General features: G+C 47.6%; 3 protein-coding genes across 8 annotated transcripts in view; 2 read left to right on the plus strand and 1 right to left on the minus strand.

Annotated features, from left to right (window-relative positions):
* arhgef25b (Rho guanine nucleotide exchange factor (GEF) 25b) overlaps positions 1-14,191 on the minus strand; it is a 25,820-nt gene extending 11,629 nt beyond the window's left edge. For 2 of the 6 annotated variants that reach the window (XM_058055256.1, XM_058055257.1), the window contains exon 1: positions 1,722-2,561. In XM_058055256.1, coding sequence (XP_057911239.1) covers positions 1,722-1,821 — 100 coding nt within the window. In that variant the 5' untranslated portion in view covers positions 1,822-2,561. Of the gene's footprint in view, positions 1-1,721; positions 2,562-4,402; positions 4,502-5,854; positions 5,961-7,867; positions 8,006-8,067; positions 8,277-13,880 lie in introns of those variants that run through there. The other 4 variants (XM_058055253.1, XM_058055254.1, XM_058055252.1 and 1 more) reach the window with 4 other exon arrangements.
* On the plus strand, positions 7,422-13,293 carry ankrd33ab (ankyrin repeat domain 33Ab). Its single transcript, XM_058055265.1, has 4 exons — positions 7,422-8,330; positions 8,396-8,525; positions 9,373-9,513; positions 11,306-13,293. Exons 1-4 carry the CDS (start codon positions 8,076-8,078, stop codon positions 12,121-12,123), a joined length of 1,344 nt encoding a protein of 447 aa, XP_057911248.1. The 5' UTR covers positions 7,422-8,075; the 3' UTR covers positions 12,124-13,293.
* Positions 13,550-20,113, plus strand: LOC131106322 (activin receptor type-1B-like). The gene is made up of 9 exons (XM_058055264.1): positions 13,550-13,909; positions 14,976-15,221; positions 15,618-15,884; positions 15,947-16,177; positions 16,818-16,985; positions 17,868-18,024; positions 18,091-18,215; positions 18,301-18,431; positions 19,423-20,113. Exons 1-9 carry the CDS (start codon positions 13,846-13,848, stop codon positions 19,546-19,548), a joined length of 1,515 nt encoding a protein of 504 aa, XP_057911247.1. The 5' UTR covers positions 13,550-13,845; the 3' UTR covers positions 19,549-20,113.
* Positions 20,114-20,119: the final 6 nt, after the last annotated feature.

Genomic DNA, 20,119 nt, shown 5'->3' on the forward strand with positions numbered 1-20,119 from the left:
TGAGCCAGATGCCGTGAGGAGCGCCTCTCTCGGCCTCGCACCCGGAACACTCTGCTTACGCATCACGTCAACTCCACAGTCTTCCATGTTGTGTTTTTCAGACCGATGGATGCAATTCTCAGTCCAACTAAATCACATTGCAGCTTTCCTCTAACAAATACTTCCCCGAGAATGTACCTCATTTAGACCCTGAACCCTCCTTCATGCTCCTCATGGCCGCCACAGCCCACCGGGACAGGTCCATTTCCATCGACTGGAACAGCACAGAAAAGCTCTTTGCCGCCTTTTAAATGGACTTTAACATTCCTAGAGCCCTCTACAAATGAAATAACACCCCTATAGTCACCCAATGTAGTAGACATCATCAGAAAAAATAAGACATTAATAACCTTCACTTTTAACATTATTTGAGCCCTTTAGTCATGAAATAACACCCCTATAGTCACTGTGATTACTTTACTGCGTAAGACTGAAGTAATCAAACTATGCAGTGTAGTGTTGGTATTGCTGAGATGGACTGGTCACCCCTGCTTTGACCTGTACTTTTCATTACTACTTTATTCCACTCTTGCAGTGTGAGCAACTTAGTAGTTGAAGAAACAAGGTCCAATTTAGATAAGTGACCTGTAAGTTCATGTACACCAGACATACTGTATCAGTCAGACATTTACATTCCTGATCCAATGTGAAGAATCAACATCTGGCACTGTTGGATCTGAAGGAGGTTCTAAGTAGAGCTTCAACATGGAGGGAGAGAAAAAGCCAAGTGAACTGATAGCCAAGAAGCATTGAAGTGGAATAGGCTGTTGATCAGCTGATCAAAGGTTCCCAAAAAAGGTTCAAGTAGAACTAAGGTGTATAAAAAGGAGGGAGTGATGAGGTGAAAATGTCTTTGGGCATGCTAGATGCCAGTGTTCCCAGGAGGCTGGTGGGAATGTTGCTCCAGGTGCTGAAGATGGCTTCACTGTCTGGAACTCATGTCCATTTTTATAAATCCATCCCCAAATCTTCTCCATTGGATTTAGATGAGGGGAAGACACAGGATGGTCCAAAAGAGTCAGCTTATTCCTCTGGAAGAAGTCCTTTATCAAGTGTTGGACCAGGGCCTTCAGACCCCTCCACCGTTTGACGTGGGCCACAGAGGGAAAGTGACATCATTTTGCGGCTGTGTCACAGACCCGGACCAGACCCAGCTTTACTGCGTCCAAGCTTGGCACAGTGGAGCGCTGTCAGAGGCCGGGCTTATCAAGCCCACCTTGTCCAAAGAGAGAAAGCTTTTTGCCTTTGCCACCATGACAGTGGGAATCCCTGACACTAAATCACATTCAATCCACATTCTGCTGCCTTCTTTAAAGGCTGAAGGCTTCAGTTGCAATCAGTTGCTTTGTTGTCTCACTCCATGTCTTCTTTTTGAATCTCCACTTGGAACCTCTCCACGTGAGAACATGCTTGCAGTGCAGGACGCTGATGGCGAGTATTTGCAGCATCCATCAGTCAGCAAGTGGAACGCTGCAGGATTTAAGGGTCAGGGCAGTAATGGCGTGGAGTTTAGTGGCTTTGGCTCCAAGGGAATATCGCTTTCTGCATTTTATTCGGGCTGTCAGAGCCCTGCTAATGTAAGAACATGTTTATGATGATATATTCTCCCCACGTTTAGTGCAGAGTGGAGCTGCCATAAACAAGTGATGTTGATCATAATAACAAGCAAGTAGCGAGCGTACCTCTGCTTGGGACAAAGCAGCATCCACATTGGCAGAGCAGTTTTCTGAACAGGTGCTGACACCCGCACCCCTGCCGCCGGCGACCCCCTCTCGTGACCATCCTTTATCCCGGCATGGCGCCGACCGCACGCTCATACACGCAAAGGCACGCTCCCAACACTAATCCCCACAGGACAGGAAGGGAGGAAGGGCGCAGGAGGAAGAGTGGGGGTCATAGTCCGGTCCAGGCAGGAAGTGCTCCTATTCCACGCTCAGGAGACGGAAGGAGAACAAAAGAAGAGTTGCCGAGGCCAGAGAAGGGAACGCGTATGAATGCATCCAAAGTGCTGTAAAAGTGAGAGGATGATGTGTGATGGGCGGGATGACACGCATCCTGGCCCCGCCTCCTCCTGCCCTGCTCTCCTCCCATTTCGTCAGCCTCTTCCATCCACCATGACCTTCAGCATCCCAACACACTCAACACAAATATGAACAGACAAATAGAACACGTTTACTCCCAATTTTACCAGCTGAACTCAAAGATGTCAAAGTTCTTCAACAGCTGGAATTCCACTTCATTGCATAGGAAACCTGTTTACCACCTTCTAAATACCCCTTTTAACATTCTTAAAGCCCTCTAGACAAGAAGTAACACCCCCATAGTCAACTTGAAACTCCCATTCACCAGTATAGTGGACGTAATGAGAGAAAATAAGACATTAATGACCTTCTAAATACACTTTTTAACATGATCGTAGCATGCTCTATTTCCACTATGAAGCCCACTAAAAAAGCATCTACCAAGGTTGCATGGTTTGATCCATGCTGTGATCATGCATGAACACGCACACTGATGATAACATGTCATACTTGCAGTACCCTGCCCTATTTGGATGATTCAAAACACTACCAAACTTCTTTCCTAGGTGCATCGATACCAGCTACCTTGTCATGGTTCTATTTGTGCTGCTCTGCTGCCACCTGTCTTCCTCTGTCTGCACTGCACCCTGAGTCAGTGGGAGGAGTTCATCCAGCTCACCTGCAGCCGAATACTTAAGATACCTTGTGTTTAGTGCTCCTCACCAGATTGCCAAGCTTCCCTTGCTTGTTACCTGTGTCTCCTCACCCTCACCCTCACCCTCACCCGTACCCGTACCCGTACCCGTAACCTCACTTGCTTTCTGGTCAAACGTTCTGTAACCGTGAGTACATTGTTCCCTGCCTTCAGCAGCGTTGTTTGTTTATACTTTCGTATGTTCTTCCTGTGGCTAGGCCCCGAGTGTTTCTGTTGTACTATGCCTTTTGTTGTACTCTTTCACACGTCGCTCCCTTAATGTTGTGACTCTATTCCCATAATGTTGTGACTCTATTCCCATAATGTTGTGACTTTATTCCCATAATGTTGTGACTTTATTCCCATAATGTTGTGACTCTATTCCCATAATGTTGTGACTCTATTCCCATAATGTTGTGACTCTATTCCCATAATGTTGTGACTTTATTCCCATAATGTTGTGACTTTATTCCCATAATGTTGTGACTCTATTCCCATAATGTTGTGACTCTATTCCCATAATGTTGTGACTCTATTCCCATAATGTTGTGACTTTATTCCCATAATGTTGTGACTCTATTCCCATAATGTTGTGACTTTATTCCCATAATGTTGTGACTCTATTCCCATAATGTTGTGACTTTATTCCCATAATGTTGTGACTTTATTCCCATAATGTTGTGACTCTATTCCCATAATGTTGTGACTTTATTCCCATGATGTTGTGACTTTATTCCCATGATGTTGTTACTTTATTCCCATAATGTTGTGACTCTATTCCCATAATGTTGTGACTTTATTCCCATAATGTTGTGACTCTATTCCCATAATGTTGTGACTTTATTCCCATAATGTTGTGACTTTATTCCCATAATGTTGTGACTTTATTCCCATAATGTTGTTACTTTATTCCCATAATGTTGTGCCTCTATTCCCATAATGTTGTGACTTTATTCCCATAATGTTGTGACTTTATTCCCATAATGTTGTGACTTTATTCCCATAATGTTGTTACTTTATTCCCATAATGTTGTGCCTCTATTCCCATAATGTTGTGACTTTATTCCCATAATGTTGTGACTTTATTCCCATAATGTTGTGACTTTATTCCCATAATGTTGTGACTTTATTCCCATAATGTTGTGACTTTATTCCCATAATGTTGTGACTTTATTCCCATAATGTTGTGACTTTATTCCCATAATGTTGTGACTTTATTCCCATAATGTTGTGACTTTATTCCCATAATGTTGTGACTTTATTCCCATAATGTTGTGACTCTATTCCCATAATGTTGTGACTTTATTCCCATAATGTTGTGGCTCATTGCTAAAGAAGGTGAGCTGCGAGTGAATCCAAGAAAGCTGTGGTACCAAAGTCCAAAGGTCGTGTCTGGCATGAAAATATGTGTTAACACACGTTGCAGGGGGGACCATTTTAGGTTGGGCGCATAACAGGAAGTGCAATGTAAAATGTACTGCACATCAAGGAGCCACCGGCACAGACTGCTGCATGGGATGAGCAAGGAATCACTAAGGAGGGAGACCTCCATCAAGTTTATGGGCAGGCGATGTGTGCTATCCATTGGCTAATGGATTCATCATCCTTTCATCGTTGCAGCTCCACACTGAGGTGTTAATATCGTTACCTGCGCATCCTGCGTCCACAGTGGACCTCCTGGCCCACCTGAACTCCATCTGGACAAGCCGGCGGCTGTCATCTACCGGCACTTCCTCCTCGCTGCCGCCTGGAGGTGGTTAAATAGGGCCTAATATTAGCATGCTAATGAAATCCAAATACAAGGCATTGAAAGAGGTTGTGATGCTATGTAGTACTCTACACTGGCCATTAGGTGTCAGTACAGTAAAAACAGGATGTTTTATCAACTCAACTCCAGTAGACCTTCTTGCCTTTTAGGTTAGCTTGATAACATTTGAATCAAAGAGGACCACCTAGCATGATATCATGGGTAGCACAGTTACCGTATGTCTCACACCGTCCTGGAGATATCATCACAACCCCCCCCTTCCAGCAATACACACGTACAGTCAGGCGGGGCTTATTTTAACAATACATTCTCAAATAAGCCAAACGCCACCAAACAGGAATGCTACTGCCATGTTAGGTAAGATGCACAAGCACCAGACTCGATGGCTGGAACAACAGGCTTTTATTGCAGCTTTAAATGATCTCCCAACAGTCTGCCCCCCACACAGCCCCCCTAGCAGGCAACAAGTCTTATTTATGTCTTAATTTTGTCTTCTGTCTACTATATTGCATAATAGGAGTGTAAAGGTGACTATACCATATTGTTTCATGTCTACAGGGCTCTAATCATGTTACAAAGTGTACTTACAAGGTGGAAAACCAGACCAGCTGGGACTGGGCCTTCTATTGGCCTGGAACACCCCACCAGGGAGGTGTCCTTTTGGTCCAGATGTTAGTTTCCTTGCCACTACGCCCTCATGCTACCTTTTCTTGCATTTTGGCTCCTCACGGCAGGACCATCACAAAACTATCACAAACCCCCCCCCCAAAAAAGAACCCTGTAGGATTTGACCCTGCTCTTTTACACCCGCCACCTCCCTGCTAATTTTGCTTGACTTATCTTATCTCGGAAATTCCTCCCAGAGCTACGTAAGAGTTCATTGGGAGGAGGTGCGTGCATTCTAATTCTTCTTTTTCCTATTATTATTATTATTATTATATTCCCCCCCCACCCCCCCACCTCATTTCCCCAAATGACTTTATTTTGTTTTGACTCATAATATGTGACTCATGATATACATTTTTAGTATTAGTAGAGTATTTCAACTCTACGGTACTAAAACGATGCTTGTAGCATTCCAGGTTTATTCCCGTGAAAACAGGACTATATTCATATTTAGACTTTTGTCTCCTACAATTACAGCTGGCTTCTCCAAAGTTCCTTCTATTATTCTCATAATATTTGGACTTTATTCCCCAAGCTAATGTTCCCAAGATGAAATGCGGCTTTGTTTTGATTGTGTCCTAATCTTCTGACTCTTCAAATCAGATGTTTGCCATTCATGGAATAAAGAGCAAGTACAATGCCGATATGATCAATGTGTTGACTCACGTTGTCCCGGTTGACGCCCGTAGGGTGTTGGGTCCTCCTTGGTGAGTTCATCTTCATTCTTGGTTCCTCGTCATGCCAAGCCCTGCGCCTTCATTCCTCCACCATCCTGAATGAGCAGACAAGAAGGAGACTTGCTACAACGTCTCTTCGCTAAAAATGCTGTGGGGGGGGGGGGGGGGGGGGGGGGATGTGTCCGGACAGGCCCACACAGCCACGTCCTGCGAGTCCCACGGCCTGGTTTTAGCCTGCAGGCCTCTGGAGTCTCTCGGTCGACATTTGAACTGGAGTGGTTGCTAAGCTCGTAGCTAGAGGCCTCGTTCATTCTCCATCGTGTCAACTCACTCCTGGATCCATCTGTTATGTCCACAGTGCATGTACAGGGACTAGCTTCAGTTTCTGTCCTGCCATGTCTGTCCTCACCCAGAAGGGGACATGTCTGTCCTCACCCAGAAGGGGACATGTCTGTCCTCACCCAGAAGGGGACATGTCTGTCCTCACCCAGATGGGGCATGCCTGTCCTCTCCCAGAAGGGGACATATCTGTCCTCACCCAGAAGGGGACATGTCTGTCCTCACCCAGGTAGGGACATGTCTTTCCTCACCCAGAAGGGGACATGTCTGTCCTCACCCATATTATATCTCAATAGTGCAATATTGCTCTTAGCAAAGACAGGCATGCTAATATTAGCATTGTAGCCATTTTAGTTGTTTTTATAAGTGCAAACTTACAGAAACGGTCTTGAGGAGCAGAAGGTTTTTGATATAGGTTTGGGGGGGAGGGAAGATATCAAGCTGCTACAAGGCATTCAGAAGACATACCGAAAGAAAGGTGACCATAGGGGTGTTATTTCATGTGTAGAGGGCTCTAATAATAAAAAGTTTATCTTGAAGGTAGTAAAAAGGTTTTCTATGTCTTATTTTCTCTTATGATGTCTACTATATTGTGTAATAGGAGTGTAAAGGTGACTATAGGGGTGTTATTTCATGTGTAGAGGACTCTAACAATGTTAAAAAGTGTATGTATAAGGTAGTAAAAATGGTAATGTAATGGTGGCATTATTTCATGTGTAGAGGGCTCTTATGGTGCCACTTGCAACTTTCTGTGACCCCATGTCAGGTTATTTAGCAGTGGCACTCAATAGAAAAGATACACAGCAAGTGAGCCAGCAACGGTAGGGTGCTTTCTTTGGGGTCTCCATTTGGTGGGCTGGTGCACAACAGGCAATATTGCCGAGGCAACATTTTGGTGAAAATCTGGTAAAATATCAGAATGTAGAATGAGATAAGTTTCATTTTGTTTTGGAATATTTGAGTTCCATGACATTACTTTTGGACAAAAATAGCAACGTGAAGGCCATTTAAAAGAAAGCATATCCAACGCAAATAAAGTTATATCAAAGTTTGGTCATGCCAAGCGTCTGCTTTTGGACCCCCCCCTGACAGCTCACAACATGGACATGTTGTTGTGGTGACATAAAAGTGGGAGGGGGGGTCAAGACCTTGTTCTCAGCTCATCCCAATTACAGTGCTAGCTTAGCATGGAGGATTACTCGCTGCTTTGGCCATTTTCATCTTTCAGCCGCTGATGGATCAACTCTTGGTCCGACTCCTTGGACCTCAAACCCTCAGACATTCCTCTTCTTTGGAGCTCTGCTAAAGATCATGGTGCCCCCAAGGGTGACAGCCACTGGAATGGCTCCATCCTCAGACATCTTTGAGGCACGTTTGGCAGGGTGCAAAGATCATTCCTTGATATCCTTTTCAGTGGCTTTGTTGTCCGTTCTATCTGGGTGCAGACAGACATTTTTCTATAAAAACCTCATGCATCGTTTCGTCTTGTCGTCTCCAACCCAACCAAAGGTGACCAGAAGTATTTGACATGAAAAGCAGGTAAAAATGTGGCCGAGTTGACGAGCGACACGTGACTGCGGTTATTCTGAGGTGCAGCGTTATTCCTGATTTAGCCCGCCTGTGCGCTCAGCCAGGCTTTTAATTCCTGATCCAGTTACTCAACCGTGAGGACCCTCCAGTGGCCACGCCCACTGCATGACAGCCAGGTAATGCAGCCGTAATCCCCCACTGATGCTGGCCCTCGTGCTCCTCAGCGGCTGTGTCCTTCAAGGCCGAGCTGGAATGCTTCCATGGTGGAGAACTAAGAAGGAGAAAAGTTTGCTTCTCTTGTAGATGTAGCCGCGGGTTCGGGCGTTACCTCACCTGACTCCATGGCCTCGGCAGCGGAGGACCCTCACCTGGGTCCGGGCCCCGATGAGGAGGACGGGTCTTCGTCGGGGTGGGACTCAGACAGCATCCTGTCCGACGACTCGGTGCTTCCAGACTACCCGCCGGGAACATCTGATGGGCCGACGGCATCCACGCTCTACCAAGCGTGCGCCCGCAACAGCCTGGCCTCCCTGCGCGGGGTCCTGGAGAGAGGGGTGACACGAGAGGAGGTCATGGAGTTGGACATCAACCACTGGGTAAGGCGCTCCGTCACGCTGGGAAGATAGTGTTGAAGATTGACAGCCAGCTCCGTCCTGTGCAGAACGGCTTGATGGTGGCTTGCGCCAAAGGCTTCCTGGACATCGTCTACGCCCTCAACACCTGCCCCTACATGGACGTCAACCACCAGGACCACGAAGGCAACACCGCACTCATGATTGCATCCCAAGCAGGTACCTAGCTGCTCACCACACTGCCATGTTTCTGTGCTTTTTTCAGCCCAAATATTACAAATACAAATCAAATTATTATTCTAGAAGAAGAGGATTTACAAGAAAAAAAAATGGAACAAAAACAACTGAAAAAATGAACAAAAATGGCTGCAATTTTACAAGAATAAAGTCAAAGTGTCATACTTTTACAAGTATGAGAATTTATCATTATTTCAGTGGCATAGAGTGGCATATGATGAGAAAAAAACAAATAATGTTGTGATTTTGGGACAATTTGGTTGCAGACAAAGTCATGGCGTCAAAATGTTGTGAGAAGAAAATCTCCAAAAGGGATGGAGAAAAATGGTGGAAAGTTGAACAAAACAACAGTGAAAATGAAAACAGAAGACCAAATATGAATTGAAAGTCCGATTCTAACACAAAAGGTTGCAGGCTTAAGACAATAAAGGGCTCATATCCTTGAGGCAGCATAAGACTTAGAATATATTCAATATTGAAGGTCTAAATAATAAAGTCTAAACATGATGATGATAGCCATAGCATTATGAGAAAATTGCCCGCGATTATTTGAAAATATTTGGAAAATGTAGGAAAGAAAGAGCAAAGAATGCAGTAGATATTGAGAAAGCTGAGATGCACCTTCTTCATGAAATATACACTATATATATACGTATATATATATATATATATATATATATATATATATATATATATATATATATATATATATATATATATATATATATATATATATATATATATATAGTGTATATTTCATGGGCCATCCTGGGGTCACCCCCGGCCTCAGTGCATGGTGATGTTTCCATGCTGCTCATGTCTTCCCCAGGACACGCCAGCACGGTGATGTACCTCCTAAACTACTACCCCGGGATAGACACAGAAGTGCGGGACTGTCGTGGTTTCACCGCCCTCATCAAAGCAGCCATGACGGGCCGCGACGACGTGGTGGCGGCGCTGGTTATGGCAGGTGAGGCCACAGCCGACATCAAGGAAGGCGGTGCAGGGAGCTCCTCTACTATGACACAGATCTTTGTCTTCATCCCATTAACCTGCCAAGGTCCAGCTTCCAGAATAGCCGGCCAGCTTGTTGAGCTGACCATATTCTAATCCGATCATATTAGCACCTCCAAACACACTCCCCTCTAATCTCTGCACTTTTCCCACAGGACTATCATCTCCTTGTGTGGGGGGGGGGGACATAATGACATCATTGTCAGATTTGCATAACTGGCTATGATGACCTTTGCAGAAAGTGAGTAGAAAACCAAAAGCAGGAAAAGATGACGGAAATGGAACCGTTCTACATCTACACGGCCAAAAGATGAGAAAAAGCATTTTACTGAGAACAATTCCAGTTCAGCTTGCACAAAAGATCATGTCTGAAGAATGAGGGAAAGATGTCCACCTCCTTGAGATGGTTGGCCCCTTGTTTGCATGTGGATCATCTGGCCCTTAGATAGATCTCCTCTGCTTATCCGGGTCCTGGTGGCGGGGGCTTCAGTAGGGAAACCCAGACTTCCCGGTCCCGAGCCACCTCCTTCAGCTCCACCGAAAGGACACGATGGCGTTCCCAGGCCAGCTGGGGGACATAATCCCTCCAGTGTGTCCTAGGTCTGCCCCGGGGGCCTTCTCGCTAGGGAGGTGTCTGGGAGGCATCCGGACTAGATGCCCCAGCCCCCTCTACTGACTCCTCTCCATGTGAATGAGAACCATCTCTACTCTGAGCCCTCCCATCTCTTAGGGTGAGTTCAGCCACCCTACGGAGGGAACTCATTTCAGCCGCTCGTATCCACCATCTCCTTCGTTCCCTCATGAGGGTGTAGAGCTGGTCCAGTGTTCCCCAACTGGAATCAAAACCACATTGCTCTTGTAGCCAAGGTTCCACTAATGGTTGTAGCCTTCTCTCCAGCACCCTGAAATAGACTTTCTCAGGGAGGCAGTTGACCCCCTATAGTTGGAACACGCCATCAGTCACCCTTCCTAAAGAGGGGGACCACCCCCCGGTCCAAAGGTACTGTTCCCGCCGTCCACGCAATGTTGAAGAGACGTGTCAGCCAAGACAGTCCCTCAACATCCAGAGCCTTGAGGAAGTCAGGGCGAACTTGTCCACGCTTGGAGTTTTGCCACCAAGGAGCGTTTGGACCATTTTAGACCACCCCAGATACCTCAGCCACGGTGATGTCCACGTACATGTCCTCGGACTCTGCTTCCTCCATGGAAGGTATGTCAGTGGGACTGAGAAGGGCCTCAAAGTATTCCCTCCACCGCCCGACGGCATCCTGAGTGGAGGTCAGCAGGCCCCCGTCCCCACTGGAAACAGTGTGGACCAGGCACCACTTGGGACGGTTTGCCACAACCTCTTGGAGACCGACTGAAAGTGGTGGTCCATGGGCTCAAGTGTGGTATGGATTTAGAGAATAAAGTCATTCCGAATCTCTAAAGTGTGATTTCAAATGTTCCCCACAGATAGATCTTGAGTTGACTTCTGTCAATACACAGAAATACAGGAAATACACGTTTGGAGATGTACCTTACATGTACTAAAAACACTTTTTACTTTCTTTACTTCATTTGCCTTTTATGTAAGCTACAAATGTGCCAGATCATTTTGCCTGACTCTGTAGATATAAATTCATCTTTCTGTACATGAAATACTGTAAACTGGCCATATTTCAAACATAGTGTGTGTGTGTGTGTGTGTGTGTGTGTGTGTGTGTGTGTGTGTGTGTGTGTGTGTGTGTGTGTGTGTGTGTGTGCAGGTGCTGACATTCATGCAACGGACACCAAGAAAGGAAAGGGCGTTCAGGACTGGGCCCTAAAAACAGGCCGCTACGAGACAGCGCATCGCCTGCGCCGCCTCACCATGAGGCCCCAGGCTGAGCAGTTCTGTGAACGTTACATCCCGGAGTGGCCCGAGCTCCAGCAGCGAGTGGCCAAGGCCACGGCGGAGAAGAGCACACGAGAGAAAATCAGCCAGCACATCAAGACCAGGTTCGGGTTCCGATTGCCCCGTGACCCCGAGGATAACGGGGTTTTGGACCACATGGTGCGCATCACCACCAGTCTCCACAGCCCGCTCGTTTCCACCGGGTGTCGTCCACTGTGCCCTACCAGCCCCCCCGAGGTGGGCAGGAGGCGCCTGGCCGTGCCGGAGCTGATGAAGAAGCACTCAACGCGGGAACTGGAGGAAAGTTCGGTCTGCCACAGCAACGGCTCCGTGTCGCACGCCGTTCCCTCCTTGCCCTCGGCCGAATCCATCGCCACCGCCTGCTGCGCCGATGGCGAGAGGAGGGGCAGCATCCTCTCGCTGGCCTCCACCAAGGTGGCGTCCACGTTCATCCCCCGTGGCGTGGCCAGGAGGAACAGCGTCTTCCCTTCTGGGTGCATCCCCCAGATCAACATCAACAGGCCGGTGGAGGCCACGCCCAAGAAAGAGAAGAAGAGGAAGAAGACAGACAAGGGCTACCTGGACATCCCCAAGTGGAAATACAAGGAGCATAAGGAGGAGAAGAAAAGGGCGGAGAAGGAAAAGACAGAGAAGGAGAAGAGAAGAGACAGCACCAAGCGCAAGAAATAATCAGGACGCCTTCTGACGCTACACTTTGTTTTAGAGGGAAGCAATATGGAATCAATAACCCCTCAGGGAAAGACATATTTCAGTCCAATCTATGGGACCGCATACACGACTTCCACCACGTGTTGGAGTGATACGGCATCCCAACAATCCTGCAGGGCAAGACGGTCAAATCAAGCTTTTTCAGGACCCGGCTTAGTCAGGAAGATGAAGATGTTCTCTTGTTGACCGGTGCTAACTTGTTTATTCATCTACCTCACTCAGGTGCTCCTACGCTGCCTCTCAATGTAGTATCTACTGAATCCGATACAACACATGAACATCACGTCCTTCCCCTCTGGGACCGTGTTCCCGAGGCCGCATTCTCACAAAGACAAGCACCGGGCACTCGGCTTCTCCTCTCACTGTTATTGTTGCTTTGTACATAATGTCAACGTAGTAGTCATCAATTAAACACAAATACCTCTACTTGACTCAAAGATTCTCCATTTGACAGAAGATCTCTGCTGAACCAAAAGCCCTAGTCAAAGATCCTCTATACGAGAGCAGCACTGTTTTGGAGACTTGACTGCAGAAACGTCAGTCAAAGATCCTTTACACGACAGGACTACTGTTGGGAAGTACCTGCTATAAAAACACTTGTCAAAGATCCTTTACACGACAGAAGCACTCTGCTGTTTTTAAGGCCCCACTACAAAAATGCTCGTCACAGATCCTCTCTTTATGACACGAGTGCTGTGCTGTTTTGAAGACCCAACCACAAAAACACACGTCAAAGATCCTTTACACGGCAGGAGTGTTTGGATTACCTGCTACAAAAACACTAGCCAAAGATCCTATAAACAACAGGAGTGCTCTATTGTTGCGAAGGATCAACTACAAAAACATAACTCAAGGAGCACTCTGCTGCTTTAAGGCCCTACCACTCGTCAAAAATCCTGTCAACAACAGGAGCATTCTGCAGTTTTAAGGACTTTTTGTTTGTATCGTTTGGCTTTTTCCTGATTTCCGAGTCGCCACAGCGGATCTATTGATCCTACTTTTAAGGAGCAGCTGTAGAAATGCTTGTCAAAGATCCTCTATATGCAGGAGCATTCTGCTGTTTTTAAGGAGCCGCTGCAGGAATGCTCATCAAAGATCCTCTATATGCAGGAGAGGAGCATTCTGCTGTTTTTAAGGAGCAGCTGTAGAAATGCTTGTCAAAGATCCTCTATATGCAGGATGGCTGTTTTCAAGTACCTGCTACCAAGTGCGCTAAATGATATGAGGGAAATTCAGATGTTTTTAGAGATGTGCTGCAAAAATATCAGTTTTGAAGTTAACTTGCAAGCCGGTCTGATGCCATTCGCTGGATTGTTTTGGCCCGCGGGCCGCTAGTTGGCAATCCCCGTTTATATGCACTTTGTTTTGGATAGGAAGTGCGTGTTATTTGTCAATTCCTAAACAAAACGGATGACTTGTGTAATAAAAGCTGCAAATACGTAGCGAACATGTATTAAAAGTGATATCAGTCACAGCCAAACAGTTATTACAAACGACTTGGATGATTTCATTCCAAACGGATAAACAATGAGTGTGTTGTGCTGCTTAGCGGAGGAGGCTCTCAGTCTGGATGTCATGTGTCCTCCTCGCCTCATGCAAGCTAACTAACTTATGTTAGCTAAACGCGCTACGATGGAGCGGAAGGAATCCATGGCGGAAGAAAAATAAACAAATGTCCTCATTATGGCATATTTGGGAATCACACGGGCCTTCCTCACCTGGCTGGTCCTGCGGCGAACCTGCGAAGGTGAGTCCCAATTTTGTTTTTGTTCCACCTCCGAGCCGCAAGGCGGACATCATTGTGGCGTTAGCCGTTAGCATGCTAGCTCGGCTAGCCTCGTGACAACGCCGGGAAAACAAGCGTTCGGTTACTTTGGCTATAGTGTTAATGGATGTGGGGGTCACGTGACCGCACGTCGCCTCCATCGTGTATTGTTCCCGGTGCTGCGGATTTAATAGTATCATCGTCGCCTTATCAGTTGGACGAGTTATGTCAGCTGATTACGCAAGCTCAATGTTTTGTCTTCATGCTGGTGAGGAACCGGCAAGCTCACACGTACAAGTAAATCATCTCCCGGTGAGGTCTAGGTCTAGTTTCTAGTGTCGGGGCAATAAGGGAATGAGGATTAGGGTTCTAAATGTACCCCGTCCATCACTTCATGGCAGGTTTGTTGGATCAAAACCAGAGACAGAGTATCAACACAAATGTAGGGGAGCCTGAAATAAAGCTTAAATATACAAAATCCTCATAAATCTGTGACTTTATTCTAAGTTTTTTTTTTTTTTAAGTTTTTAATTGTAAATTTAAAAATGTATTCTCATAAATGTACTACTTTTGTCTTTGGAATTTTAAATGTTTTTCTCCTAAATGTACGACTTTATTCTTGTAATATTACACATTTTGTCTCGTAGATTGTATGATTTTATTCTGGCAATGAGTTTTCTCCTAAATGTACGACTTTATTCTAAGTTAGTTTAAGTTTAAGTTTATGACTTTATTCTCGTTTTTCTTGTACATTTCGGACTTCATTGTTGAAATGTCAGATTGTTTTCTCCATGGTACTTATCATCATAACAAAGAACACAAGACATTCAATTCAAAGCTCAAATCATTTCAATAAATGACCAATTTGAAAGTAATGAAAGTAAATCATGAATTTTGAACCCTGAAGTATGTTGAGGTAGCGGGGTGATTTCAAATATGTCCAAGCTAAATCCAAAGCAACACAAGAAAAAGGAGGACCAAATGAAAGACTAGCAAAGGAGGAAGTGGAAGTGGAGTAGGAAGACAGCCCACGTGTCCATGTCCACAGCTCTGTGGTGTAACTGCACCACGGCCCGGTGTGAGAAGACGGGCTTCCGCTGCGAGACGGATGGGGCCTGCATGGCCTCCACCTCCTTGATTGAGGGTCACGAGCAGCACGTCCGCACGTGCATCGCCCGAGACAACCTGGAGCCCCCCGGGCAGCCTTTCTACTGCCTGAGCGCCCAGGGCCTGGTCACCATCCACTGCTGCTACAGCGACTACTGCAACAGCATCGACCTCCAAGTGCCCTCTGGTGAGAACACAAGACCCTTCCACGCCCTTGCTGGTGTGTGCGTGTGTGTGTGTGTGTGTGTGTGTGTGTGTGTGTGCGTGCGTGTGCGTGTGCGTGTGCGTGTGTGTGTGTGCGTGCGTGTGTGTGTGTGTGTGTGCGTGTGCGTGTGTGTGTGTGTGTGTGTGTGTGTGTGTGCGTGCGTGTGAGTGAGTGAGACAACAGGACTTGGAAAACAAAGAGCTTTTCCAAAGCCGAGCCAATGTCCTGAGCCCACACACGCCGTGCCGACTGTGCTGATGATGTAATGGTTTCATCCAAGGTAGCCAGTGGAAGGAGATGATGTGATGTCTGTGTTCTCCTTTCAACCTGCCGTGTTGCCGTAAAAGCCAGCTTTGCATTCCACCTGTCCTCCTTCAGTCACCACCCAGCCGGGCCCGCAGGGAGGGGCGGGTCCAGGGGGGTCGTGGGGGACGGTGCGTCTCGCCGCCGTGATCGCGGGACCGCTGCTCCTGCTTTGTGGGCTGCTGCTGGCGGGCGTCTGCGTGTGCCAGCACCAGCGCCGGGCCTGCGGGACCCGACAGAGGCTGGAGCTGGAAGACCCCTCCTGTGACAACCTGTACGTGCCTCACGACAGGACCCTGCAAGACCTCATCTACGACCTCTCCACGTCTGGCTCGGGCTCAGGTGAGCCGAGAAGCACACGAGCGCGTCGTCCTTGGCTCTGCTGACTGTCTGGCGTGGCGCAGGGCTTCCTCTGTTTGTGCAAAGGACCGTCGCCAGAACCATTGTCCTCCAAGACGTCATTGGGAAGGGGCGCTTCGGCGAGGTGTGGCGAGGCCGTTGGAGGGGGGGCGACGTGGCGGTGAAAATCTTCTCCTCGAGGGAGGAGCGCTCCTGGTTCCGTGAGGCTGAAATCTACCAGACCATCATGATACGGCACGAGAACATCCTGGGCTTCATCGCCGCTGACAACAAAGGTGAGCAGCTCTCCTGTCACCATGGCCGCCGCTGCCTTTTATGTCTCGGGCTCGCAGCAGGCAGAATGAGTCCGCTGGTGCGCTAGCCGTCCAGCCAAAAGCCCAAACTGAAGGTGTGGAATGGATGCCAGCTACTGCCGCTGTGCAGATATCAACTAGTAAAACACTCAACTGGACATCGGACATCAACAAGTTGGTGCCTCAGGGATTTTGCTCAATGGCTAGAGCTCCTGACTCATTCGACAGATGCTGGTTTGAGCACAGGCGGAACACAGGCTGGTCAGACAGGTTCAACATGTATATTTGATATACTGTAGCTCACTGACACCTTCAAAGTCACGCTGGACATCTGACTTGACAGCTCAGGGCTTTTATTTAGATGGCTAGTGCTCTCAACTCTCATTTTACGGATCCTGGTTTGAGTCTGCGCAGACCACGGGGCAACCTGGACCAGACGGAAACCGCATTCTCTGACGTCTCCAGTGTCACGCTGGACATCAAGTTGACCCCTCTGGGCATTTAGCTCGATGGCTAGCGCTCTCGACACTCATTCTGCAGACACTGGTCGAAGCCGGAGCAGACCACCAGCAGGTTTTGTGTTTTGTGCTGTAAATGAAGTGTTCTCGTCTCTCTGTGCTAGACAACGGCACGTGGACCCAGCTGTGGTTGGTGTCCGACTACCACGAGCACGGCTCCCTGTTCGACTACCTCAACCACTACTCCGTGACGTCTGAAGGGATGATCAAACTGGCGCTGACGGCCGCCAGCGGCCTGGCACATCTGCACATGGAGATCCTGGGAACGCAAGGTCAACTCCCTTTTTCTCCTTCACACGCCTGAAAAAAATCAGGGCCCAGAATCAGGCCTTGGGTGAGGGCACCGTACGCGCCCACCTACGTAGGCATCTACCCGGCAACTCATCTAGTGCAGCCCAGCCTTTGGCTAGTGAGGTCATGTGATGTGATGGTGCCACACCTGGAGAACCCTCGTTAAAGCCCCTCTAAAATATCTAGCTTCAATTTGATAACACTGTATAGTCAGCGTTCCCTCGTTTATCACGGGAGAGGTTCCCAAAATAGCCTGCAATAAGTGAAATCAGGGAGGACATCTTTGCTCCAGCGGCACACCTCTTCAACTCTCACATGGGTACACAACGTCCTCTACTGGTAGCAGTAGGAAATACCACAACAAACCTGCAACACAGCACCCACAGATGGCTCTCACACGCCGCGAGGACACGCAACACAAAGCGTGTTCACACACGCCGACAAAAACCAGCAAAATCCACCAAAGGTCAACCATGATGGAGCGAGGGAAGCCTGGATTTTGTTTACCTTAAGTGGGGAAAAACTCAACTCCAGAGGTAAAATAAACTCCATCTAATAATATACCTCAAAACTCAGAAGGACAACATTTAATATATCTACAAACTAAAACTATACCTACATAGGCTCCAGCTTCCCTGTGACTAGGAAGTGTCGCCCATAGGTGTCCCAAAGTCAGCCGGGATAGGCTCCAGCTCCCCTGTGACTAGGAAGTGTCGCCCATAGGTGTCCCAAAGTCAGCCGGGATAGGCTCCAGCTCCCCTGTGACTAGGAAGTGTCGCCCATAGGTGTCCCAAAGTCAGCCGGGATAGGCTCCAGCTCCAGGTGCATGAGAACCTTAATCAGTTGATGTGTTCTCTTTGCAGGAAAGCCTGGCATCGCACACAGAGACCTAAAGTCCAAGAACATACTGGTAAAGAAGAACTGCACCTGCGCCATCGCGGATCTGGGTTTAGCTGTCCGTCACGACTCCATCACGGACACCATCGACATCGCCCCCAACCAAAGAGTGGGAACCAAGAGGTGCGTCAGCACAAAAGCAAACTAAAAGATGAGCTGGAACGGTTTTGTTTGGGCCCGTTTCCACAGGTACATGGCTCCAGAGGTCCTGGATGAGAGCATCAACATCAGGCACTTTGACTCCTTCAAATGTGCCGACATCTACGCTTTGGGGCTGGTCTACTGGGAGATCGCACGGCGCTGTAACGGCGGAGGTGCGACACTGTGGTTTGGCTGGGGTCACTCCAGCCGCGTCGTGGCAGCGCCCATCCAAGCTCATCTGGCGTCCCGTGTTGGCAGGTATCCATGAGGAGTATCAGCTGCCCTACTACGACCTGGTGCCCTCCGACCCTTCGCTGGACGAGATGAAAAAGGTGGTGTGCGACCAGAAGATACGACCCAGCATCTCCAACTGGTGGCAGAGCCATGAGGTAACCGCGATGCCTTCAGGTGCACCGGGAATGACCCGGTGTAGGAATCATGCCCTACAGCAAAAACAATCGGTACAGGTATTCCAAAGCGGTTTTCTTTTTGGTGCCCGCTAAGCGAGAAGAGGAAGCGTCTACCTGGTAGGCAGCCCAGCCTTTGGCCAGTGAGGTCATGTGACATGATGGTGGCAAAGCTTCCCGTTAAACTTCCCTCTTTGGGAACACTTGGCCTTCCTTCTTGGGGAAACATCTCCAATGTTGTCTTCATTCTCTTTATATGTATTGCTTTTCTACAGTATATTCCAAAGGGTTTCTTTAGTACTACTTGGGTCTATATATAGGTATATATTTAGGTATATTTGATAGGAGTTGACCTTATGATGATCTAATATACCTAAAAACCCAAGATGTATATATCTATAAACTAAAACCTTACTACAAAAATACCTCCAAGGTAGAAATACTTTACCAATACCAAGAACAGTTTTAGATTCGATTTTTTAGCTCCATTTGATGGATTTAAAAAGAAATATACAAATTGTTTAGATACCTTAGACGGGTTTTCCTAAAGTTTGAGCTAACTTTTTTACCTTGAGTACAAAACTAAAGAAACCCCAGGACGTGAAGGTGTACTAGATGGAGTTTCTTCATCTTTTATTTGATTGTTTAGGTATGCTAGCGGTAGATGGATTTGATTTGCTATGTTAGATTAAACTTTTACCTTGTGAGTGAAGTCTATCATAATATTCAGAAGGTAATATTCCTATTTCTTTTTAGCTTGAGTAAAACTCTAATATCTTTAGAAAGGCGACTGACGATGCCCGTGTCCTCTTTTGTTTCCATTGAGACGCACTCGTCCGTTGGCATAGCAACCACAGGGGATGCCGTACCTGTTAGCATGTTAGCATGCCTGCGCTACTGTTTGACCAGAGAAAGATCTAGAGAAGGTTCCAAAAGGCCTCCCTGATGAGATCTCCTCTTGCTTCTGCTGCAGGCTTTGCGGGTCATGGGTAAAATCATGCGAGAGTGCTGGTACGCCAACGGGGCCGCCCGCCTGACGGCGCTACGCATCAAGAAGACCCTGTCCCAGCTGGGAGTCAAGGAGGACGTTAAAGTCTGAGCGGCCGAGTGCCACCTCCAGACCCGACGCCCCGAGGAACTCGTGCAATGCTTTGCCGTTATGACTCCTTTTATTTTGAAGCCACTCCTGACAAACCCTACCTCGCTTCGCCAGATGACTTTTCCCGTCCACTTCCTGTCTCCGCCACACAACGAGCACGGCGGGGCGTTCCCTGCGCTTGGAAGCAAAGGAAGACGTGAATGTAAGACGGCCAAGAATGCGTCTGGTGGGGGCTCCACAACACGGACGACTGCATGGAGCACTTTAGGTCTCAGGTGGAGCTGGTTGATGTGGCATGCCCCCCCCCCTTTCAGGGAACCTTTGGTATTTGTCTTGGACTGCTTTTTTAGCTGCTGGGTGCGTTACTACTGACTATCGTCTGGAAGCAATGGTCTTCAGACATGACACTGGTTCCTCCAATCCTATTGATGTATTTCCACGGAGGGGAGATGCTTTCAATGTGAAGATTTATGGCAATAATGAAAGACAGGCCTTATTCTTCATGTAAATATGCTTTGGCGCCTTCGCTGAAATATAATGCGAGTCAAAAGAGTTGTTGTCATTCCAGCCC

This window comes from Doryrhamphus excisus, chromosome 18 (assembly GCF_030265055.1).
Source record: "Doryrhamphus excisus isolate RoL2022-K1 chromosome 18, RoL_Dexc_1.0, whole genome shotgun sequence".
NCBI lineage: Eukaryota > Metazoa > Chordata > Actinopteri > Syngnathiformes > Syngnathidae > Doryrhamphus > Doryrhamphus excisus.